The sequence below is a fragment of the Ambystoma mexicanum genome, chromosome 6p (assembly GCF_040938575.1).
Source record: "Ambystoma mexicanum isolate Mex_15411 chromosome 6p, UKY_AmexF1_1, whole genome shotgun sequence".
Lineage (NCBI taxonomy): Eukaryota > Metazoa > Chordata > Amphibia > Caudata > Ambystomatidae > Ambystoma > Ambystoma mexicanum.
Window position 1 is genome coordinate 256,395,548 of NC_090935.1, and position 26,075 is coordinate 256,421,622.

General features: G+C 46.4%; 1 protein-coding gene across 3 annotated transcripts in view; it reads left to right on the top strand.

The window, feature by feature from the left end:
* SMAD4 (SMAD family member 4) overlaps window positions 1–26,075 on the top strand; it is an 850,418-nt gene that overhangs the window by 135,440 nt on the left and 688,903 nt on the right. For all 3 annotated transcript variants that reach the window (XM_069626978.1, XM_069626979.1, XM_069626980.1), the window contains exon 3: window positions 8,703–8,877. In XM_069626978.1, the coding sequence (XP_069483079.1) occupies window positions 8,703–8,877 (175 nt within the window). The remainder of the gene's footprint in view (window positions 1–8,702; window positions 8,878–26,075) is intronic.

Below are 26,075 nucleotides of genomic sequence, written 5' to 3' on the forward strand. Positions count from 1 at the left end.
GTATATCCTCCTTGTCAAACTCTATACACCAAGGAGCAGAGCAGTTTCCCCGGGTTTGCTCCGAGACCACAGTCCAAGCCACTAAAGATATCTGTGAACTATTTAATACACATTCTTTCTGGTCTGGTACTGTGGGAACAATAGTGGCCAATTGAAATGTAGCATTATTGTTCAGTAGCCTCCATAGATCTCTTGTGTTTTTATTAGATAGCATCTTCATTATCATTTCTGCGTCTTCCTGGAAGCGCTTAGCTCTAATAGCCAATTTTTATATTGTTGTCTTCATATTTTTTTTTCTCTCTTAGCAATTTTGTCCCCTTCAGTTTAACGCTCTACATGCCTTAGGACCCCTCTCAGAGCTTTCTTCATCTCTCTCACTTCATGGCTCGAATAGTGCAGTCTCTGAAACTCAGGTCTTGCCCCAGGTCAAGAGTTTACTCTGAAGTCCATCAGCGCTCAAGAATAATCTAATCCCCCTTCACTTTTCTCCAGCGTCTTTTGATAATTAGCTTTTTGATATCCCTTGACATTATTCGGAGGCGAGATCCGCCCTGGTTAACATTTAGTGCACCTGTCATTAGTGGAGCGCCTCCAATTTTCCATCCCCTTAGAGTCAGGAGGTGATGGTTGCTTTCTGGCATCGGGGTGATTTCTAGAGTGCTCAGCCATTCAGTTAAACCTCCCGACGCAAAAAATAGTGTGTGTGCTCTGAGCTTTCCTAGAGACCACATCGTTTTCCCAGGGTTGTCTCCTCTTAAGTGGCCATTCATTATACCCATATCACATTCTTTAAGCTCTGAAACCCAGAGGGCTACCCTTGTGCACAGTGACCACTTGAGTAATTTCACCCCTTCGTCATCCAGGCATCTAATATTAAGAGCCCTGCACAACACTATATGAGGATTATTTGTTGATACTCTCATCTCATCTCATCTCTCACATTGGTAACAACCCCCACAAAGACTTCATCCTTCATCCCAAGAGGGTGCCAGTAGAGATTGATTGATAAGTGTCAGCAGTTTTTGGCCTCTACCCCCTCCCCCCCCTCCTTTCCCAGGACAGGATTATTTGCGTCCAAAACAGTGAATAAGCCATCCCCCTTACCAATGTGAAAAGGCCAGCCGAGGGCCTTCCCAACTTTCTCAGAATGGCGGGGTAAAGCAGATATCAAAACCTTCACACACAGGTTTGGTTGAAAGCCAGGTCTCTTGCATACACCATAGATCGTAGGTCATCATGTCCAAGCTCTCCTCCTTGAATAAATGCGTAAAGCTGCGCGTATTCTACAAGGCTAAGCGCAAAAAGGGTCCATAGTGGTAGGAAGTTCCGAGGCTTGTGCCAGCGTTGCTGCCAACCAACTCCAATCGGTTAGGTTACTTGGGGGTTGCTTTTTTTTTTTTGGGGGGACACATTTTTACGTTTCTTGCTTGTCCAGGGGCACCTTTTGAGGCTCACTTTCAGTCCAAGAAATTTCACATCTCCAGGTGACGTTCGTGAGGGGGGAACACGTATTAGTCTATTAGTTTGATTGCATTTAGACGTGGATTTCCCTTTGCCCTTTAAATTCCTATCTCGCTCTCGGGTGTCACTTAAATGGGGCGAGACATCTTCTCCAGTTTTCGTAATTGCCGATCGGGATCCTAAAATTTCGAACCCCAAAGGGAGGCAGTTCGGGCCCGCCTCCACCAGACAATTTCGAACGAGCTTTGAGTGAAGATGTACAATCACCCAGTCATGACTGGTTTTCTTCACGAATTCAACAATCTTGATGTCATCCCGGCCGATGAATCTAAGCTTGGGTGAGCAATGAAGTAGTTTTAGAAAGGTTTCCGGTTCATGATCAGACTCTCTCTTTCAGGAATCAAATGTTCTATTGACACCAGATTGTTCTCCGTACCTTGAGGAGTGAGTATAAGGCTCTTCCCTCTTGTAGATTTAGATTCTCTTCGGCCTAAGGTTTTTTCAAAATAGGTATCGCTGTGGGCCTCAGTTTTCTCCAGTAGTTCTTCATTGCTCCATTGTGAGTGGGCTTGTGTCGCCCTGGTTTTGAGCCTATTGAGGGGCGAATACAATTTACTGTCATGCCTCACTCACCTTTTGCGTATGGTAGCAGTAGTCAATATGCTTTCAGAACAGCAGCAAGACTGTTCTATAACAGGTGGAGTCTATTTTCCAAACTCCCTGCTAAATGGCATTGCATTCCTGCTCCTAAAGTCACGTGATCGCGCTTTGGGCTCACCAGTCACTTGCCTTGCACGTATTTAGGTCCTTTTCTCCAAGCGCCCGGTGCTTCTGATTGTTGCAACTTTGTTTCCTGCTGGCGGTCTGATTTCGTTCGGACTGCGTACTTCAGCCCTAGGTTTCTTAAAGCTGTTTCCGCTTCCAAGTCTATATGGAAATTTTGTGCTTCAATATCTGGATTACGGACCTTTCTCCAAGCTTATATTCCTGAGACTTGAGCATCAAAGCCGATTGCTGCACCTCGTGGCGGCTTCCCGAAGCCGATTGCTGCTCCCTGCTGAGGTGTTTCGCCTTACCGTTTCATCATCTGAGTCCTTCCATACTAGTCACGGATGGGTCCTGCCGTAAGGTATACTTCTAACACATGTCTGTTGCTGTGTGTTGTCATTCGCTTATAACCTTCAATGCTACTCTCGGAGCTACGGGCAGTAAATATACAGCTTATTGTTTAGTTCCTTGTCCAAGTACTTTTACTTACTGAGACTCATCAGGACTGTGTCCCGGATGGGATTAATTATTTTCCAATTTAAGCATCAAGGGTGAATAACGCACTACAAGCTAGAGAAAGAAATTCTGTTTGAACTTCTGGAGATGCCAGGATTATTTGTTTTCCAATATTAATCAAGGGTGATCTACGTACTGCCAACCAAAGAAACTTCCAATTACATCCTGCTGGAAATACCAGGATTATGTTGTGTTGTGCTTCGTGCACCAAACTAAAGGACGCTATGCAGAGTGCACTTACCCGACACTAGTTCGGCCCTCGGTGCGTTACGGGATTAGTTTCCTACTAACTTCCCCTTTCCTTTTCGTTGTGTTTGTGTTTGGATTCATTTGGAACATTAAAGTTCACCTCGTCAACCCAACAAACTACTCCTACAGGTTAGTGTAGCGTTAGTGGGATTAAAGGAGGACAGCTGAATATTCTTATTACTTACCTTATGTTTCTTTGTACACAGATTAGAGAATGTGCATAGTTATTCATCCTTTCCTCGCTCTGGCCGTGTTATTTATCGGGCAGTGCGTTCATTATCGGGCAGTGGGTGTAATCAATGGAAAGGGTTCTTACTTGAGGATACTTCAGTGAAGGTTAAGAAGAAAGAATTCGGATCCATATTGTATCCTTTTATGCTAACTCCACCTGTATCCTTTTTTGGTATAGTACTTTGTTCTAGTTGTATTGAGGGCAGCATGTCATTTCCTCCCTGGAAATAAAGAGGGATGTATTTGTCCGCAGCTCCTCTTTTTCTTCCCTATCATAAGTGACATTAGTCCCTGTTACATCCTTCAAGATTATTTCATCAGAGTATGTTGATAGATCAATTAACATAAGAATTTTCTCATCCAGCATCTCTTGTTCGATTATTGGCTCATTGACCATACTTTTAGGTGGAGCGGAAATGGGGTGCTACCCCACTTTAGACTTTACATGAGTCTGCGAAGATGGCAGTATCACGTTTCGTAGAAAGGCTTTCACTCCATTGGGGTGGCCTTGTTTTGAATTTGGCTAATTAGTTTATTTTTTTTGCTGTTTTAGGGTGGCCTTCTTTTCCCTCTGTTCCTGGCATCCATTTTTCCCAAAGACAGGATAGAGTTTATCCTTGTCTATAGTAGTGGGGTTTTAATTTTTGTTGCTTGGGAGACTTCCTAAGTATTAAGTTGATCAGTATATCCAATGTCTCCCACGCTTGCAGCTGTATCATGGGCCTGAATTGCTGTTACTGCAATTTTGTTTCTTTCCGGAATCCTACTATGATCATATCGGATTACTTTGCCATTGGTTTCACAGCCATGATCTTGGTGTGGCAAAGTTCAGTGTCCAGCAATATGACGCTTCAGTTCCTAAACTTCACCTGTTGGTCTTTGGGGAAAAGGAGTGTGGGAGGTCTCAACTGTAATCCTCAAATCCACTGGCTTTGATAGGATCTGTTCCTTTTGATGTCTTAGCCACTTCATTTGGTCCAGAATTTAGGCCATCAAAGTTGTTTTTTTCTGTTACTTCCCCTCTCGCTGATCCTTCTGGCTTGCCACTGCGCCGTCAATTCTGATTCCTTATCAAACCTGGACTGTACTGCTCCAACAAAGGATTCCAAGTAAATCAGTTTTGTATGCAACATTCCCAATAAAGTGGCTTGGTCTTTAATTGTGCCATTTACAATTTCAGAAATGGATTTACTGCCACTGTTAAAGCCGCCATTACTAGATTCTGTAGTTGAACATGATCAATACCTCCATTCGTTCGTGCATTATTGACCACAGGCTCCCCCAAGCCCCTTGATGACCAATTCAAACCTGTATCAGAGAAGGTTGATGGGGTTGACAGCCTATCTTGTAATACAGGATCAGTGGAATTCTTAGGGTTTAGCACTTCTTGTAACTCGGGGGGCCATCCCTATATGGTCCTTTTGTGTTCCCGTTACTTCAAGGCAGTTTGCACTTTCCCTCGTTGTCAAATATGGGGGCAGTTGGATTCCACTGGTATCTGGGAGAAAGCGGCCCCTGGTAGCCGGCGTCACTGGTGTCGAAGTGTTGGTATGGCGTAGTCACCGAGCCTGCGCTGGTGACATCTTGTGGAGTTTAGAGTCACTGTTTCGTGAGCCAATAGCCGCTCCAGAGCCCTGTGTTGATGTTCTAAAAGTGATCCTAGCGAGCATGGCGGCAGCACAATGATTGTAGCCTTTTACGTCTCGGAATAAGGCAACACAGCATACTCCGGCGAGTTAGGCCGGTTAAAGACTGCTTCGAGATATGAGTAGTCGTCCTCCCATATCATTGCCTTGTCGGATACCGGCTTTAGGTTCCATAGGCCTATCAGTTAGATCTGTGACAGGACATAGTGGTTCCTTCAGTTGTATGACCCTTGGCTCCCCTATCATAGTTCCTTCCACACAGGGAGCCAAGTTCACATTATCTTTGAAGATGTGTAAGCTTGTAGCCATTATCTTTAGTGCCATTGGGGAGTTGACAACTTCCACTGTCAATGCCATCACCGAAGCTGATGATGTTAACGATGCTGAGGGGTAGGCGGTCAGAGGGATTGGGGCTTGATGAAGCATCCAATAGGGAGCCTTTGCTGGTGATCCATTGGGAATATTTGGTTTGCTACATTCCGCTCCCATTCCCCTCCCTCTTTCCCACGCTCACTTCCCCTCAGCTCGGTCTCATTAGCGATCTGGTGCATGCTTCCTTCTTCCCCGTTTCCCTTTTGAGCTTCTGAGGGGGGCCGCCTTAATAAAAGATCTAAGTCCACTGCCCCATTGTCACTTGAGGCCATTTCTTCCCAGACTTGCGCCTGGTTCCATGGGCATGGTCTCGATGGTACCATTGTTGGCTAGACTACAATACACAATTTGGCCAAGAGGCAGTCTCTTTCCTGCCGGCACAAATCGAACTTCAGCAGTTACCTCATAGCACAGCAGTGACTTTGACACTAAGTTTTTAGCGTTGCTCTCTGTGAGGAATCTTGCCTCCACCACGGGTCCAAATGTTTTCTTGGCCGCTCTTGCTCCCCAGCCTACACAGACTGCAGTGACTGCAACTGTCACTTTGCAGCACACTCTGCCATTGTTGAACATTTTACTCTTCTTGCCACACTCTCCTCCCTTGGGTTCTCAGGCTTCAATTGTTCTGTTCCTACCACACAGATAGGACCTAGCCCATCTCCTGGGTTGGAAACCTCAACTCCCCATTAACTCTCCAATTTGGGTTTCTCCCAAGGCTCCTTTCTAGGTCCCCTTCTCTTCTCTATTGTGTTTTTTGCCATTCCCCCACCCCAGATTTCCTTTTCTCATCAGATTCTCTCCACTACTGTTTCCATCTGTCTATAGGGATGCAACCAGTCCTAGATGAATTTCCACTTCCTCCATCTCAACCTTGACAAAACAAAAATATTCTTTCCTGCCACATCTCCTTCTTCCTCCTTTACCTGTCCCACCTCTTTCATTTGCTCCCTTCTCCCTGCTTTGTTCTAAATCTGGCCGCAATCTTGCTTTCATTTTCAACTGCCCTCTCTTGCTCTCTACACATTCCTAACGCTGTTTAGACTTGTCATTTCTATCTCTATAACATCTGTAAAACACCCTCCTTCCTTTCTTTTGATGCTGCTAAGTTCCTTATCTTCTCCAGTCTAGACTATTGCTCCTTTTAGTTGGTCTCCCTGCCTAGCCACAAAAACTCTTTGCTTAGGCTATAATTCGGATGTGAGCCTTCCCCTCTCTTTATGCCCCAGACATCTATCACTACTTCTCTTCTCTCACCTCCGTTTCCCTTCTTTCCGATTCCCGTCCACTACTCCATTTGCTCTGCCTAGTATATAAGCATCCATTGGTTTACTCCACTCTACCTTTCCTCTCTGATTTCTCCTTGCCTCCACACTCTCCCTCTTCACCAAATCACTACAAATCATTTTAATTCCCAACCCTACCTGTGCTAAATTTTGCTTCTACTTTTTCTCTTCTAGTCCCCAAACTCCAAAACTCAATTCCTCTATCAATCTGATCATTTACATATCTTTATCCTCTGCCTCAAGTCTCCCCTTTCTTTCATGTCTCACTCCTAAATTATAGCCACTGATCTTGTTTTTTCTACGTACCATCATCTCAAAATTATGGCACTGTTTGTTGCTTAATTGTACACTGGTTTTGTCAAATGCTATAAAATGCCTGTAAAATACAAAGTCTTTTACAGGCGGGGGGGTCTTAATAAGCATGTCTTTATAAAGTCAATTTAGCATCGTCCTAGTTATTTTCCCAGCTCTGGAGCGAGTAAACTACCAGTACCCAGGAACTAGATGAGGGAAGAGCAGCCTCCTGACCCAGGCATCTTTTCCCTTTTAGGTAGTGTGACAAATCCAGGGAGTTAGTCACTTCTCCCCAAGGGGAGCCTCCCCCTTTTGAACTGGGACTTTTGTTTTGTGCCTGCTATGGTTAACACCCTCTAGGGGACAATGTTAAACCGGATATCCCCCAACCCACTTAGAGAAGAACCTTGGAGACAAGACACCATCCCTTTTTCCAAGAGACTAATACCTTTATGGGATATGCAAGAACTAAGCTGTGTGAGTACTCTTTCACAAACGCTGGCTCCGCTTTTGACCCAAACCTTATTTAATCCCATTAAGGGAAAACGGCAAAACAACCGGAAAGCCAGCCTCCTGAAGTCATGTCAGGTGAATAACCTATCGGGAAGGAATATTCCCGCAGCCTGCGGACTTAAATTATGGTGCATCGCACATTGGGAAGAGAAACGCTCGGAGAGGGAGAACATCAGATGTGGCGTCAAACCTGGAGGTCCACACTAGAGAGTTCAAGGCGGCCTGGCAGGTGTGGTGCGACAACTCGAGTGAGAATGGAGTACCTCACAGTGCCAAGTCATAGCCCGGAGGAGGAACCTCCCACAAGCTCCTGCACTGAGCCAGCAGGAACCAGGGGGAGACACCCACCACGGTGAGACAAGAGTCAGTCGTCTAACATAGCCCACCCAGGGAGCACCGCTCGTCGGATACAGGTCCGAGTTAGAAACCACAGTGTGGGCAAGAAACTGATAAGCCCCACAGTGGGAAGAGAAACCAAAGAAGCCCCGGTGTGGGTGCGTAAAGCCAGGAATCCCCAGCGTGGGGAAACAAGACTAAGAGAAGACCATTGTGGGTGAAAGCACAGGAAAAGAATAAGAGCGACCGGCATAGTTGGAGAGGAAGAGATTGAAAGAGCCCCAAACTGTGGGAAGGGGAAATGCAAAGGTCTCCCCTTATGGATCAGGACTAGTGAGACTTGCGAGTTTCAAGGAGAACAGAGTGACCTGGCTGGAACCCTGGCATGGCACTCCAGCCTTACAGCAACTTATGTGTTTTGGACTGTGAACATAGACAAGGGCCTTTGGTAAAGAGACACAAGTGCTAGGTTCAGAAGCCTGCAGCCATCACTTTCCCTTGGGAAAGGCCCAAATGTATGGCTTTGGTGTTTTATATTTTCTTTTGAGCAGTAGGGGGAGAAAGTAGTTTATAATAGAAATTCTGGGCAGAGGACATTCATGTTTGACCATCTTGATACATTGACAAGCAGCCCTCGTTTCCTTCGTTTATAGAGTGGAGCTTGGTATCGCAGAGGTGGGGAAAGTTTAGGTCTTGTTAAATCTGAAGCAGAAAACAAACTTTTTGGGAAAATCCTTGTATGACTTAGTTCATTTTCTTTTGAAAAATACTTTTTTTTTTTGTTTACACCCATTCCATTTAGTGTGCTAAAATAACCTTGTTAAATGGGCGCAGGTGCACTACTTGATTGTTTGGGCTTCTTCTTTGGAGAATCTGAAAGAAAAATTGCAGGAGGGTTCTCCACACTGTCAAACTGTGTGGGCCGTTCTCCCGTAATAGCCACAATCAATCTTCACTGATGGTCTAAAAAGATTTGGTTCTCCGTATTTCAGCCCTTAACTGATATTTGATTTGTTTTCTTCTTCCTCTGTAGGTGGCTGGTCGAAAAGGTTTCCCTCATGTGATATATGCTCGTCTGTGGAGATGGCCCGACCTCCATAAAAATGAACTTAAACATGTGAAGTACTGCCAGTATGCATTTGACCTGAAATGTGACAGTGTTTGTGTGAATCCGTATCACTATGAGCGCGTGGTTTCGCCTGGTATAGGTAAGCATGGCCACAAAATGATTAATAAATTAACTTTAAGCCTGTGTTCAAGTTTTTTCTTGTGTAGAATGTATTATTAGATTTTTATTATACTGTTAAGCAAGCAATAACATTTGCACTGGACACCATGCAGAAAACCGAGACATTTTTTCTTTGGTTCCTATTAAGGTGCAATGGTCTGAAATGGTCTATGTGCTTCAAAAACTGGTACCACAAAGTTTGATGTCAAATACTTCCTTTTACATTGGCTATGGTTCCTTACAAGTGCAAGCCCTGTTAGTTTGTATCATCCTGTTAGAAATTCAACCAGCCCATCTTGTATACGTTGAATTTGAAAGCGTGAGGGTACATTTTCTACCAGAAAATGTGTGTTGTAATTTCCAACAAATTAAATGAATGTGTGTGACACAAGTACTCAAATGAAAAAAAAATCAACTGATTTGAAAACCGTAATGCAATTTTAACATTACAACAGAACAGCTCACAAGGTACTCCAGCAGTAACACCTAACAGTAACATGAATAGCACAAGACCCACAGTAGCATATGCCAGCACTGGACGGTGTCAGAAGCGACCATTCTGTCGTCCTTTGATCCTTAGTACTCCGCTTCCTGAAAGGTGCTTTCTTCAAATTACTTGTGTGAAAAACCTGAGGGTATTTTCCCATGTAGACCCCGAGAACCTCCTAATCAGGTGGCCAGGGAAGGGCCGTCGCTCTCAGATCCCTGGGGCTGGATGAGCAAGAGAGGATCACCTTGGTAGGGGAGTCCGGGGTAGCGCTTGTGGGAAGACTCCAGGTGAGACGCGGTATCCAAATGGGACAGATGAGGATGACAAAGTCCCTGAGGCCTTCATGTGCTATCTGCATTTAGGACCCATTCCACCCCACAACTTCTCAAGAAAGGGGAAACCCAAAATCCCAGAATACCAAGGGAGCGAAAACCAACATCCAAGTTTTACTATTATTACAACATCTCGAATAATAGTAATAGGAAAATGCTAAGTCTTTCTTGTGTAAAGTCCTGACAAATTCCCACATAAGTAGCGAGACAGTATGTTCCCCTGTTTTTCATTATACCCCAAAATCCTTTCCCTCGCCTTCCTGGGGATATTTTCAATCTCATTCCACATCTCCCTCCCCATTTACAACAAACACAGGGAAGAAGAGGCGACTGAGAGCCATGAGGATTACCTCTTATGATATGAGGGAGGACTGTTTACAACCACCTCTAGGTTAGCCTACTAATATGGCAGGCAGTGCTAGGCAACTACTCCCACCTGACTCCAATTGACTTACCCACCAAGTATAAAGTTTGAGCCAGAAACCACTATTTGAGCTCGGGATGCTGGAACGGACGTGAAAGCCAGGAGGAAGGGAGGAAAGCAGCTAGGAGAAGCCTGGGGAGCCTGCAGGAGGGCGGAGTGCCAGGACCCTGACCCTGTGTGTGAAGGGGGGCTGCAGTGTGGCGAGGGAGCCATGTCTCCAAGGAGCCACAACACCAGATGCAGTTTACTGGTATTGCCAAGACCAGTGCTTGCTCCCTGGGTGAGCTACAGAAGCCCAGGTATCTGAGGGGTAGGTGGTGAGACCCTGTCCTCAAGCTGATCCTCTTTAAGAACCCGCCAGCGCCGCGCCACTAAGGGTGAGAGGTGGAGGCCCAGTGGCTTGAGGGGAACAGTTGAACATTTTGAAAATTACAAGATCGTCAAAATGCTGCTGCGGGGAGCTAGCTAAGTGGGAGCAAAATGGACAAGTTTCCTTCTGGAACGTATAGTTTTCGTTTGATAAATTTAAAAGCAACAAGCAAGCACAGGAGGAGTCAGTCTGGGGAATGCAAGCTGAAGGACAGAGCGGAGGAGCCCAGCAGAAGTCGGGAACCAGGTTGTGGAGAATGAGACGCTGGTAGGCTGCAGGAGAGGTCTGCAGGCAGCGTGGCGAAGGGAGCTGGGCCTCCAGTGAGCCAAATCGTTGAACTGGAGGGTGATGAGCAGTGTGCTCATCCCTCCGCTTCATGAAGCTTTACAGTACTCGTTGTGACCCCATAGGCAGCAACAGAGCCTGGGAGCATTTGAGGGGCAGATGCGCAAGATCCTGACCTCAATGGTAGAAGAAACCAAGAAGCGCAACCTGACATTCACTGCTGGTGAGTTTCAAAGGGGAGGAGCCCGGTATGTGATGCGCGGGATTGAAAAGACATTACATAGTTGCACGCAAGGATATGCATGTCTTTAGAAAGGTGGTTGCGAAGCTAAAGAAAGTCTTTTTGCGAACTGGCAGTGAAAGCCAGTAGTGAAACAAAGTAACGGAGCTGGCGCTGCAAAAGGGGAGGCATGTTGAGACAAGGATCCGCAAAGACGATAAATTGTACAGATCAATGAATGTCAAGGATATTTTCGAAGGAGAGGCACGATAACGAAAGAAAGAGGTGCCATATGTCTGAAGGTTGAAGATTGTCAGCGAAGGCTGTTTACTGTGTACAATTAAGGGGCCGGGGACCCACCTACATGAACTGGAACTGAATTGTGAAGGAATACCCTTTTTGTCAGGGGTGGTCACGCATGGGGGTAATAATACCATGCGGTTGCGAAGGTCTCTAACGGGCAAAGAGTACAAAGTAGCAAAGAAGCACTCAAGGATTTGTGTTTAGTTTTGTTGGACATTGTGAATGAAATAAAGAGACGGGTCAGAAGGCCCTAGGCAAATAATAAGAGCAAGAACTATTGGTTATAAATTGTGAGTTTTGAGAAACGGTACGTGGGGCGAGGGAAGCCCAAGGCAAGATAACTGTGGCTGCCATTGTTAAGTCTCGGACAGTTAAACCACATGGGCAGAGGAGACCTATAAGAACTTGTGAAAAACTGATGAACTGTGCATACAATCTACGTTAAATAACTTTGTGAATACCCCAGTGACTTGAACTTGGGGAAGGGAGTGGGAGTCCTAAGCCATTCTGACATTGATTTGAATACTCTTTTTGTTTTATCTACATGTCCCTACACTATTTGTTGTAAAGCGTGAGGGTAAGCATAGGTTTATGACACAGACTATTCTTTTGATTTGACTGACTGACTTGGACTATTTGGTTTACTTTGATGGTCGAGACTGCTCCCATTATAGAGTTAGGGCCAGATAGGAAGTCTCCAACTCCAGTACAAAATGGTTTTCGAAACTTGAACTTTTTGTGTCTGTGTCTTCACTGGTGTTACCATGCCTGTCTCACACTTGGAAGCATCAATCAGTGAGGAGTTAGCGGAGAGCCGTGTTTGAAGAAACGGCAACGCTGATGGTGAACTCTTATCTCGGCAAGACTTCTTGCGAGGCCATGGAAGAGCCGGTCAAGTGGCACAGCGAGTAGAGCGCTCGCTTTGACATCCGTGCAGAGCCTGCTAACGCAGGTTCGAATCCCGGCAGGGCCAAACTCAGCCTTTCATCCTTCCGAGGTTGATAAATGAGCACCACACACCGTGGGTAATAATAAGCAGCGCTCAGATACCTGAGGGTTCGTAGTGCTATATAAATGCCAAATTATTATTATGGAAGACCCCAAGCGAGGCCACTGGAGGTGGGTGTTGCTCGTGTGGTCTTGGGTTAGGGTCTTGGAGGGATGAGGTAGCTCAGTGTTACGGGCCTCCAGCCCAATGTCAGGCTGAGTGGGAGGCGATACGTCGCTGGTGGAGCGATAAGTAAATGGCTGTTGCTGCCCTTTGTGTGATTAACGTTCTGAAGCTTAGTTCTGTAGCTGGCTGGAGGTCTGGTTTGTGCATTGCTGCTGGAGTGGCTCTGGATCTACGAGGAGACCTTCCTCGTTTGTTAGGGCTGGCTGTTTGGGACGTTGCAGGAAAGGAAGAGGAAGCAGTACTTAAACAGCAGCTGTGCGCTAAGCGATGCTACTGCACTTCGGCTGAGGCAGTGTTTTTCCCAGACGGGACTAAGATTTATTGACTAAATCTATGTATGCGCTTAGGATCAAAATTGCCAAATTGCCAATCATGCTGGGGGGAGGGGGATGTGTCCCGGTGGGATTTGAAGATCAAACGAAGGGGGTTAGTACCAACAGCTACATCAACCCCTAAGGCATCACAGATCAAAACCCTCACTGTTATCGGGGATATGAGTGTGAATGTGACAAATAAATTCACAAGCTATTTTCTGCCGGTAGAGGGGCATCTGGAGGAATGGGAACCTAGCCCTGAGGCGATTCCTGTAGAAGCACATAATTTGTGTTCATTGGAACACATTGACTCTAAAGATCTGGAGCATTGGCCCCATGCAGACCTTATTTCGGGTGTTTCAATATTGGGTCCCATGGTATCGCATAAACTGGCCAAAATAGTCTGCTTATCTTTGGACTCCAGATCCCAGCTAAGTCCGGCAGGGGATGTCCTGGTTGATATAACCCTTCATAGGCCTTCAGACTTATTTGGACGATCTAATCCGTCATGTTTGTGCATAAACGAAAATATGACTCCAACAGGAGGCCAGCAGAACCTGAACCCTTTGTATTGAGCCCTCACAAGGAGAAGGTATCAGGTAATATTATCCCCATATATATGGTTGCCGTATATAATATCACCGAGAAAATGTAGTGGTGATATTATATGGGTGACCATATATATAGGGACTGGGGCAGCCAAAAAAAAATAAATAAAAACAAAAGGGTTTGGGGGTTGCGTGGGTGTCCCCCCGCATGTTCCATGCAATAATGTCCCCACAATAAACGGCCATTTTTCGGCGATATTTCTGCATGGCGACATTTTGAAGTAAATGTCGTGTCTGTGTCCAAAACCTATACTCGCTGTAAGAAACCTGAAAAAGTGTCACCTTCTAATCCCTGGCCATCTGTCATCCAGGTGGCCAGGACCAGTGTGGCAGGATCACCTGGATGAGGGGTCTTCAGGGAGTGGAAGTGGGACACAGGATGGCGAGATGCGGTATTCCCTTCCCGGTAACACCTTTTACCCCATCCTACCCGGTAGGATAATTAGGAATTCAGCTCCCCCGTCGCTTTTTCCAACATGAACACTTTCCCACGGACAACTCACTGTGAAAGAAAACAGAATAACACCCGAGCCATATACCTGACGTGTCCCACTATAATGGTCAGGCAGGGTCATGCAATTACTGATCATTACACACACCTGACTTCCATCACACTTCCCCACACGGATAAAAGGCGGAGCACAAAAGCACACTCTGAGCAAGGCAAAGCAAAATGGCAGTTTAATACAAGGCGGAAGACTGCAAGACCAAAGAGGATTGCAAGGAGGGAGTGCCCTTTACCCTTTCAACGAAAGCCTGCATCTTTCATGAGCCTTCGAGAATAGGAAACGTAAGACCTGGAATGAAAGCTGAAGAATCCTGTATTGCGTGTCGGAGGTACACGGGGCTCTCCCGCGGCGGCATCAAGACGGGGAGGATCGATTGCCGCAGTGGTACTGTCCTTGGCTCCTACAACAAAGCGGCACCAGTGAAGTCCGAATGAGACGGTGAGTTGGAGAGATTGGTAACAAACAGATCTGTGTGTAAACCAAGGTTGCAAGCGACAACAGTGTATGAAGATTGAAAAGAACAGTGCATGTAACATATATGGCGAGCAACGCCAATATAATCAAAACAGCTGATCAGTGATGGAACTTTGAAGCTAAGATACAATACCATAGACGGAGTGGTCTGGCACCACGTGGATGCTCATTCGAAAGTCTCTGCTAGGTATCCCAACTAAAAAGTGACCAGACATCTGTGCCCGGCTGAGGGAAATCCGGGGTGAACCGTGAGTCGCCCGAGAAAAGATTATACTATGAACATTTTGTCTAAGGGATCTGAGCCCGGATGAGGGTAATCTGGGGTGAATATTGAATCACCCAAAGGGAATACTTGTGCAAATCAAAGGAGGAGAAGGACTTCTTGTTGCATCAGGCCCTCTGAGCAAGGAGACTTGCACATCCGAAGGCCCCGATGTTGATGATTTGAACTGTATTCTCGTGCTAAAGAAGAAAGAGATTGTGCTACGCTCGAGTGAACCACCTTGTCCTGGCTGAAAACGTGGGGCAGGGAGGCCAACGACCTGAACAACTTGACATATAATTTTTAACACTTCTTTCTATAACATTGTTTCACACGCTATTTGTATTTAGCGGTAAGGATTGGCAATAGTTATACGCCTTTTATTTTGACAAAGACACCACTAAGACTGTGTTATTATTATTTGATGGTCGTAGCTTGCTCCCATTGGGAGATTTAGTCTTAGATAGGCGTTGATCAAACCCTTTTTGAAGTTCAATAAACACCCTTGAACTGTGGTCACTTGTGTCTGTCTTACTGTTGATGCCATGCCTTCCTTAATTTGCACTTGCATATACTTGTACATAATGTGCAGGGGTGTCGGTGTCAAAATGAGAAGTGTTCAAATAAAAGTACAGAGCTTCTTCCAGCTTTTGGTTGGAAAAGGGTTTTTCCTTCCACAGGATAGTTCACTTTACCAAAAAGAGGGCTTGACTTCCCCAAGCTTTCAAGTCTCTCAATGTTCAACCCCAACATAATTCCATGGGATACTTCAGCTTCTCAGGCTTTGGTGCCTTTTACCAATTTCGCTAATATCACATGGTTCAGTTCATTAAGTTCAAAATACACAAGTTTTAATTCCTTGACATTCAATCATAAACTTATAGTTAAGTGGCTTTTCATTTAGATGGGTGTACTCGGTCTAGGCACAGATGCTGGACCACAAGGTCCACCCATTACAGGTCACGCAAACAACACACCTTACTTGCTTCTTCAGTTACAATGCCTCTGTTTCAGCTTCACAGTGCTATTTGACTTTGCAGATTTCTCAATACTTGTTTTGCCACCATTCACTTGTTAGATTATTAATTATCTCAAAGCTTTTGCCACTGCCTATTCTTTCAAATTAGACAGCTCCTTTTATTCTTATAGCACTTGACAATGCTTATTCTCTTCAGTTTAAAAAGTGCACGGTTCCTTTTTATCGGGTAACTTCACTAACTGCTTTCAATCCAATTGGTATTCAATCACACTTGCTTTATTTCTTCTCGGTACTCAAAATTAGCTTAATTTCACTTCAATTAGTCACATTGAATAAAGCATCCTCAAATTCCCAGTTTACTCTCCTGCTGGAAATTTGCACCCTGTTCATGGGCTTATTCACACTTCAAAGTTCACTGCTTTCCACGCCATTCCTTTGCCTTGTCAGTTTTGTTTCATTTCATTCACTGTTCAGTGTTTACAAAATCCTGTTATTCATCTTCTTTTGCCTTCTGGTTATCGTAGTTGTCAATCATCTGTATTTTAAGTTGCACCGGCATTCCAATTGCCTACATGGCCCCTTCCTCGCACATGAGCGATCCGACCTGCATAAACAATGCGGTTCGCACCACAGCGTCCCAGAGTCATTCAGACTGCTTTGACTCTGTCTTTGGGTGCTGTTCTCTGTTTCGGCAGGCTCTCTGTGGCTGTCTCTGCTCCCGGATCGGCACGTCTTGCTTCCCGGGTCTCTGCCACTTCGGGTTAACGGAGAGGCAGTCTCCCTGACTCCAGGAGGTAGGCAGACCAGCCCTGCCACCGCCGTCCTTCCGAAAGCTCCCACCACAATCCACTTCCATTGCAACGACTCTGCAGCTCCTTGGCGCTTCGGGCACACGTCTCCCTGCCTTCACCTCAGGCTTCTCCTGCAAGTGTTCCACAGGCTAATCTCATTAGCCTCACCTGAGTGGGCCATTTATACCGCCCTCTCAGCTCCAGGTTCAGGCAATGATCCTTTTCTGCTTAACGGTCTGGGTACTCGGCATCCCTCTTCCTTGCCCCAGTTCCAGAGTGGTGTTTGTGCATGTCTGAGTTAATAAAGGAAGGATGCATGTCTCCGGGTTGTCTCTTCCTTGTCTTAATACACAAATTGTGTGTTTTGGGAGAGAGTTTTCTGGAATAATAGGGAAGAGATTGGTAATACCCTATAAAATCATGAGGGACATTGACTCCTTATAAAAGGGAACTGGGGGATACAGTGTCCCACCCAAGGGTGTCTGATCCCCAATCCACAAGTCTCCTCCACCCAGGTGATCCTCCCTTGCATATCCACCCCCAGGGTCCAGATCCGAAAGCGACAGCCTTTCCCTGTCCGCCTGGGTGGAGGAAATATTGGGGAAAGAAGTGAGGAGGCCCCCAGATTCCTCACGGAAATATCCGATGGTCAGTGCAATCTCCCCTGCTGCTTTAGCACAGATTTTGAGTTTATGGGAGAGAAGTTATGACAATCTTAATGCAGAGCTAAGGGAGGTGAGAGTGATTCTAAAGGATCTGTTTGCGAAGATCTATTTCACAGAAGGATTTCGAACTCCGCGTGGGAAAGGTCCAAACAGAGGCTGTGATTCAGGTGCAAATGTGCATAATGCGGGTCCCCCGGGACTCTGAGATAATCTGTTAAGATCGGAGAGAAGGTAATTGAGCCAGACAGTGAGTTCATATTTATGGTTTGAAAAGAGACAAAGGGGATAGGAGACTCCATTGCGATACTGAGTAGAGAGCAGTTGGGGCAGAATTCTCTGGAGCCATTAGGGCCAACTGGGGAAGTGTCCTTGGAACTCCCCTTGGTGGTTCTGGAGGAGTTTGAAGATCCTTTGAAAGGTGGGGGCTCGTAAGCCCACAAGACGGATAATGAAGAATCTAGATGACCATAAATACATGTTGGGAAACCTAAATGTAAATCCACTAAAGGGAAAGAGCCTCTGCCCACAAAGTCAAAGAACTAAAGAACATGAATTCAACTAGCAATTCAAAGAATTGTGGCTCTAGAAAATGTCTCTGGAAATTGAAACATCAGGTGTCGTCTTCCCATGAGGACCCTATAGAGGAATATGTGCCCAGTTGGTCTGGGATTGTGATGGTCGAAGGAAATCACCTTGCGCAGAAGATTCCATCTTGAACTCTAGAGCCGGCGCCTTTGGGGACTCTTGCAAAGAGTTGTCAAGGGTCAATCCTGCCATTTTTCAGTAAGGTGTGCCATCAAGAGGGTGGGGCAGAGCCTGTGGCTTCTAGATCTGCCGTTATGCCTCGAACGAGCTTGTACATGTGGAAGAGGAGCCTAGTGAATTACTGGATTCGTCACTGAAGGGCTTTCTTTAGCAACAATGTTAGCCAACCCGTTGATTATTCACAGAATGATATCGTTGGATCTGAGGCAAGATGGAATAAGTGTACGGAGGGTTGCAACTGAAACATCTGTTGCAGGTGTTTCTCTGAAGTGCTGCAGGTCAGGAGCCTAAGGGGATTTGGGGCATCATCGCTTTGGAGCATATTTTGAATTTGAAAGATCCATTTACTGTAAATCGAGCAAATGTTTTAAATATGATCTCTCATGTGCTAAACTTAAGGGTTATCTTTTCAAGGGACATTGAGAGGGTGGAATTCATGGATTTCTCAAGATCTTTGGGCTTTGACGTTTTCAAATGGTTGTCTTCGAGTGGGCAGAAAAATAAGAGTCCTTTTGCTGGACTCTGGGAACCCGTGTTCTTCCTGCTTTATTTTTTATGGAGTCTTGCTTTCCTTCATACTTTTTAAAGTCATCTGTAATTTACTTTTGCAGCACAAAGCACCCTTTGTGCAGTGGGCTTTCCTTTTATATTCTCACGGTTAGAAGGATGCTTTGTATCCTCCGTAGCTCTTCCCTCTGTGAAATCGGCACACACCCTATATGGAGTGCTGAGGGGATACCTTTTTCACTGCTCCTGTAACCTTTCTGTTACAGTGCCAAGCATACAATTATGGCTTGTGGCAGTGGACGTGTCCTACCGACGCTTGTGTGATTTTGGAACACAGGCTGTTTTCACAGCTGCAGTAACACACAGAAGGTTCTCCATTGACCCACAATGGTGGCTTCTTTCTTTTATTCACGTGCTTGTGTTTACCCGGTCCTTGTTCTGTCATCCTAGGATGGGGAGGTATTGGTTTGAGTTTTGTCTTCGGCAGGAGCCCTTTGTGTAGCCCGCAGAGCCTCCAGTGTCTCTGCGAAGACAGGAAATGGGGGAGGATCCCAAAACCCTGCTGACCCTGCTATCCTTTGTCTTCTTGTGTGCCTGAGAGAATCCAGTATCTACTGGGGTGGGGTTGGGGGTGGGGGGCTGGTTGTCCTGTTTGGACAGCCATCTGCCCCTTTATAAACTTCAGGGAGTTTGCAGAGGAGGAGTGTGAATTCCTGATAAAAAGTGAGGATCCTGAGGCATCAGACAAGTTGACCACTGGAACAGAAGAACCGGAGAAGATGACGGGCACCCCAAACCCCTTCCAGCAACCGCAAAGAGACCACTGCTGTCTTGACCCAGTTTTCTAACGACCGACAAGCTCCAAAGAGGACAACGCCTTCCCTTGGACTGGTGGGCATAAAAAGGCCTAACACAGCCTGAGCCATTCCATGATGAGCTGAGACCTTCCTGGGCTGCAAACCGCCAATACCCTGGGACCTGCTCAGGGTCCCGGGGTATTTCGGGGTCTGCTCTCAGATGGTTCCATGCCCATCTTTCGCAAGAGACTTATTCTGTCACTTGGGCTGGACACTATGGGGTTCCCCAAGGAATAGTACTTGGCCCTATCCTTTTTTACCCTCTAGACTGCTTTTCTCTGTGCTCTTATCCCTTCTTTCTATCTCTCGTCTATGTTGACCACACCCAGATCTTTCTCTTTCTCTTCCTTTGATGCTGTCTTGCTTTCTACTGTTTCAAACTGTCTTTTAGCTGTCCTGAACTGGATGTCTTATTTTCTTCATCTCAATCCCTCAAAAACTGAGGTTCTGTTCTTCCCTTCTATTATTTCTCCCACTCCACTCCTCACCTCCTCTTTGCTCTCCTCCATCCACTTTTTCCTTTTCACTCTCATTGTGCAATTTGGGCATTATCTTTGATCTTTCCCTCTCTTTTTCTCTTCACATTTCCTCTATTGCTCGTTCATGCCGTCATGCTTTAACATTTGTCGTGCTCGTGCTGATCTTTCTTTTCACGCCACTTAACGTCTTCTCTTTTCCCTTGTCTTTTCCTGTATCGACTGTTTATCTTTATTGATCAGTCTCCCTGCCTGTCATCTCTTCCCTCTTTGTTCTATTTATAACTCTGTTCACCTTTTTTTTCTTTACCCCCTCCGGCCTCTATTACATCTTCGTTACTTTCAATCTCACTACTTTTGAATCCCTTCTCTTGTATCACTTTCTTTCAATTGTCTTTAAATACACCCATGGCCTGGCCCCTCCCTCCCTTTCCTCTCTCGTCTCGTTCTATGTCCCCTCACGCCCCTTGTGATCTCAGAATCTATTTCTCTTGATTGTTCCTAAGCCCTCTTGTTCCTCGTCTCGTTTTCTGTTTTCTCTTTTGGCCCCCAAAAACTGGAATGCTCTTCCTCTTTCACTTTGTTTCTCCTCCTCTTTTTATTTTCCAGACTAATCTCAAACTCTATCTTCTTTTGCTTTTAGGCTCTTAAGATTCTCTGTTTTTTTCTGCTGATGTAACTTCTACTCATTTTTACCAACTTGATTGTACTGTTTATTTTTGATTCTTTTATTGATCAGCGCCTTTGGTGAAAGAAATACCTGTGACCACTTTGCGGTGCAACGTCTTCCCGTGAACTAATTTCTGCTGAAATTTTTGACTCCTTCAGGACCTCCAAAAGCAAGAATCCCCTCCTCAAAGGCCCCTCACCAGAGTTGAGGGTCGAGTAATGAAGACCGAGTAAGCGAGGCGTATCGTTCGCCGAGAACCGTTCCCCCTTCAGGCCTGTGAAAAGGCGCCAATACTGCAGACCGATGGAGTACGAGGAATCCTTTGCTGGAAGCTCTTTCTCTCGACTGCTGCTGTGACATCCCTTCCAGAGTCTCTCCTTTCGTCACCACGACCAAGGAATAGGAGACTGGGTCCACCGCTGCTGCACTGTGAAAGAATACAGTTGCACAATTCCTAAGGGACTGTGGGACTCGTGATAGTACTTACCTCAAGTCATTCTGTGGCTTCTTAGCTGCTGGGGTGTTGTTTCCGGTGTTTGGGTGTTCGCCCATACCGTTCGCCCAGGCCCAATGCTTGTACGCCCATAGAGAACGTTTCCCAAGGTCCCTGAAACATTTTTGACCCTCCAATATAGTCTGCATACTTGTAACAGAAGAATCCTTTGGAACTTTGCCTTTTCTGCTGCTGTGCCTTATCTGCTTTACATCCAATCTTTCTTTGAAGAACTCATACCTACATAGGGATGGACTGCTAAAGCCTTAAGGCCTCTGAAAAGTATAATAAGCGGTGTACAGTCAAAATGTCAAAAAAAAGGTCTAAACATAAAAATGCCGAAAAGAAAAGGTCGAAGAAAAAAAAAGTCGAATTCCCTTCTTTTAAATTATATATTTATTTTGGGGTCCGGGAATAAAAAAAAATGGGTAAAACAACTTTTTTTAAAAAAAAAGTAGGATTGGGGGGGGGGGAGCGAATAAAAAACGTATTAAAAAACTATGAACCATAATAAGCTTCTTAAAGTTACTGGCCTGCTATTATTGGTGTTGAATGGCCTTTCTTTTATCCCTACAACAGAACATCCCTGAGTTCCCTTAGAATTGATTTTACTTTACCTGTTGAATTCCCAGCTATTGGCTTGCTCATCTGATATACTAAATTGTTTTCCTATTGTGTTTTATTTGAAATGGTACCTACTTACCTGACTAACCTTATTCTTATTTATATAAAATAAATAACTATTTTACTATAACTTCAAGTGTGTAAGAGTTTATTTGTGCCTATGTATTTATTGAGTACATTGTACTTGCCTGCAGCTCACATCCCCCTCCTAAAATGAGCCTGACTGCTCTGCCATTCGACCAAACCTCGGAGTATTAGAGTTAAATGTTTTTATTTTATTATGCATTTGTTAGGCGCTTATACAACTGAATTGTGTTTCAAAGCGCCATAAGGCAAAATGGGAGGAGAACAAGGGAAAATAGCAACGGCAAAACAGTAATGCAGTTATGCTCCTACTAGACCATGTGGCATTCAGGCATGCAAGTGCAGTGAGGAGAAGTGCAGGAGAAAGGGAGGCGGGTGGGTGGGGGCAGACGGGAGGGAAAGTGCTGGTGGAGGGCCCGGCAAGGAAGTGCTAAAGGGGGAACCAAGGAGGAGAACCTCAGGCTAAGTGCTAATACAGGCGACTCCTAAGGTGGGATGCAGCACCACCAAGCAGGCCCCCGCAAGGGCAGTGCAGTGAGGGCAAAGGTGCTGGTATTGACTGGGAAGAAGGGCCTGTAATCTCGTTTGATTCATGAGGATCAGGCCCCATTTACAGCAGCAGTGGGGTGATTAGCAGGGAAGGGAAAGAGGTATAGAAGAGCAGAGTTTTTAGCAGTCTCCAGGAAATGATCCGGCTCAAGTTTGAGAGGGGCAGGGAGGCTGTTCCAAAGGGAGGTACCAGCCAAGGAGCGAGATCTGTCTCCCCCCCCCCCCCCCACTCTCTGCTTGGAGAAGTGTTTGACAGTTAGAGGAGCGTAGGGCTCTAGCAGGGGTGTATTTAGGGAGGGGAAGTTGGAGATAGCGTGGTCCCAGGCTACAGTAGGCCTTGTGGATGATGCAGAGGGTCTTGAATTGTGAGCCAGTGGGGAGATATTAGGGCTGGAGAGATACGGTCCCTGGGCCTGGGCCTAGGAGAAGTCTTGCAGCCCTATTTTAGATTAGCTGGAGGGGTCGTAGGGAGGAAAGAGGGATGTTGAGAAAGAGGCGGTTGCAGTAGTCCAACCTAGAGAGAGGACCAGAGCTCAGGCGACATTGAGCTTCTGGGGGAAGTTGATGAAAGGAAGAATGCCTCGGAGGAGGTGGAGCTGGAAGTGGGACTTCTTTGTAAGGTCCATGATGTGAGGGGTGATGTGGAGAGGGGAATCGAAGATGACCATGAGGTTTTTGACCTCACAGGATGGTGGGGGTATAGAGCATAGAGGGTGGCCAGAGGGTAGGAGGAAAATAGGGCAGAGGTGTCCCAATAAGAAGGATCTCCGTCTTTGTCATTAAGGCAACCATCATTGGCTGCATACCATGCCTGAATGGCAGACAGTCTGTCTGGGATGAGAGAGGAGGAAGAGGTGGTAGTGGACATTTGAAGGAAAGCTGTGTGTCATTGTCCTAACACTGAAAATGAGGGGAGAAGGAAGAGATCGGGTGTGCAAGCAAGAGGGGCGAGATAGATATTGAAGAGCCATGGCGATGGGATAGAGCCCTGGGGACGCCACAGCTAGAATGTGTGGTGGAGGAGAAAAGACCCGGTTGCAGCTGGCAAGAACGGTTAGTGAGGAAGAACGGTTAGTGAGGAACAAGGTCAGCCAATCCAGTGCCCGGCCAGTGATGCAGAGGGTGTCAGTCTTTTTATGAGGATAGAATGGCTGACCGTGTCAAAGGCAGAGGAGAGATCAAGGAGAATGAAAACAGCGGGTGAGTTGGAGTCAGGATTTGCAAGCATGGTTTCACAGGTGTTCAGGAGAGCAGTTTCCGTGTCTCTGGATTCCCGGAATCCAGATTGATGGTCGTGAAGGCAACCAACAAGATCAGTGTGGAGGGAAAGTTGGGGGAGGACCTGCTTCTCCGGGAGTTTACCCAGGAAGGGGGTAGTGGAAATAGGGCGCTAGTTAGCCGACAGGAGTGGTCAACAGATGGCTTCTTTAAGAGAGCGTGTACAAGCGAGTGCTTGAGGGATAGAGGGAGGTGTTTGAGAAGGCGAAGCCTCGGTCCGTGCCTTCTTCGGAAGCCGGCCGGGAGCGTCATCGCTCTTGACACTCGCGCGCCCTCGAGCCCGGGTGATCGTAGAAGGAAGGATAGGGAACCTTCCAATACGTCGAGCAATAAACGCTCGAGTCGATTCGACCGCTCGAGGTCACCGGCGCCGTCCGAGAACTATCACACCTCGAAGGGGAAACCGTCGAAGGCCGCCTCGAAGCCCTCGAAGCAGACCCTGTCGACGACCACTATGTCATCGTCGACGCCTTTATCGACGTCGAAGCCGAAACCCTCGGCGCCAAAGGCTCCAACCAAGCCAGGGCAGCCAGAAAAAGAGAAGGAAAAAGTTAAACATGTCATTCCTTCATAGCCTGGTACTACACCGTCTTCCTCCTCCTCTCCCAGAGAAGGTTTTCAAGCCTCTCCCTAGGAAGGAGTTTTTCAAATCCTTGACCTCAATTTTTGAGGAACAGGAGAGATCCGAGGAGGAAAATGTACCTTTTGGATTGAAGTATGGCACCCCAAATGTCCCAGAATGCTTGATCACGGAGGAAAGCAGAATGAGGGATTTGGTGGAGTCTTTGCACAATGCAAGTGGCATTGACACCTCTCCTGAGAATGACTTTGGTAGACCAGTTCCAGGAGAGCATGCCAGTCCATCTTACCGTCAGTTAATGACCAAGGTGGTAGATTACTTGGGATAGGCTAGACCACCAGCCCAATTCGTCCAGGACGATTTAAGACATATTGGACCATTGTCCCACTGAAAAACCAGTACTACCTTTTCATGTAGCCTTACAAAACAGGGTGGGCAAGAATTGGGGAAACTCCGGATTCTATTCCTCCGGTAAATAAATCCCTCGCATCAAAATACCGCCCAGCCAGTAGCAACCCCGGATATCTGTCAAAACATCCAACTCCCGAGAGTTTAGTCATACAAGCAGCCACAGCTTCCAACAAACTTGCGTACCAGTCTATCCCTCCAGACAGGGACGATAAGCGTGTGGATGGTTGGGCACAGTTTCAGCTGGGAGCATGGCGTTAAAATCTGCTAACTCCACATGTGCCTTGGCAAAATTTTCGTACACTCTATGGGAGTGCATCGCAATGGTGGCGGAGCACATACCAAAAGGGGAAGAAAGGGAAGGTTTCCTAGCCATCGTTGGAGATGGAAAGGAGGCCATGCAGGAATCCCTTCAATCTGGATTGGACACTGCAGATAGTGTAAGCAGGTCCATGGGCACTAGCACGGTAATGCGCAGGTTTGCACCGGATGTACAGAACCGCCTCCTGAACATGCCTTTTGACGGGTCTCACCTTTTTGCAACAAGGCTGACGAGAGACTTGAGAGGTTGCAGACCTCAAAAGCAGCGGCAAATTCCGTAGGAGCTGCTATTAGGCAACCTCAGCCTTTTCGATCGCAAGGGCAATCATGGAGAGGACGATCCTATCGTTATTACACCTCATACGGGAAGACGAGAGGAATGGCCAGTCAAATGGGCCAAAGAAAGGCCACTCGTGGTGGATGAGGAAAACGTGCGAAGCCAGCTCCAGCTGCAGGCTCTTTGCCATCAGCAGCTGCAACATCCGCCACAAAACCACTTTGAGGACTTGCACCACAAAACACTTGTAGGAGCAGGCTGTCGCAGCATCTGCAAGAATGGCGAGCCATTACTTCAGATGTTTGGGCTCTAGAAATAATAGTCTTATAATAGCTCTATAATAGAATTATTGCCTTCCTTTTCTAAAGCAACCTCAAAGCAATCCACCTGCCACTTCCTCCACAAACTGGGCTTCTCCCTCAATTTCAAGAAGTCGCAGATGACACCTTCCCAACAGCTTCAGTACATAGGAGCTGTATTAAACACGTCCTTGGGAAAGAGCTCGCCTCCCAAGTCGAAGGGTCAAGACATTCTTCAGATGGTTTCCAAATTCCAAAATGCCCAAAATCTCAAGGCTTACGACTTTTTAAGGTTGCTCGGCCTCATGGCATCCTGCATCTTTCTGGTGCCAGAGGCACGCTTGAAGATGAGATCCCTTCAATGGGCCCTAAAGACTCAGTGGTCCCAGTTCTCGGGTCAAATGACGGATCTTCTTCAGATTCCGAACAAGGTCAGACAAGACCTTCTATGGTGGACCTGTAGAGAAAACATCCTAAAAGGAGAACCTTTTTGGCAACCATGGCCGGAGATCACAGTAGTGACGGACGCCTCACTCCTGGGGTGGGGAGCTCATGCCAACGATTTGACAATCAGCGCGTCGTTGGTCTCCATTGCAGTCCAAACTACATATCAACCTTTTAGAGCTGAGGGCAATCAGACTAGCACTGAAGGCCTTCCTGCCATCTGTCAGGGGAAAGAATGTCCTGATAATGACGGACAACACAGTGGCCGTGCACTACCTAAACAAAAGAGGAGGTGTGGGGTCACTACCCCTGTGCAGAGAAGCAATGCAGCTCTGGTATTGGGCGA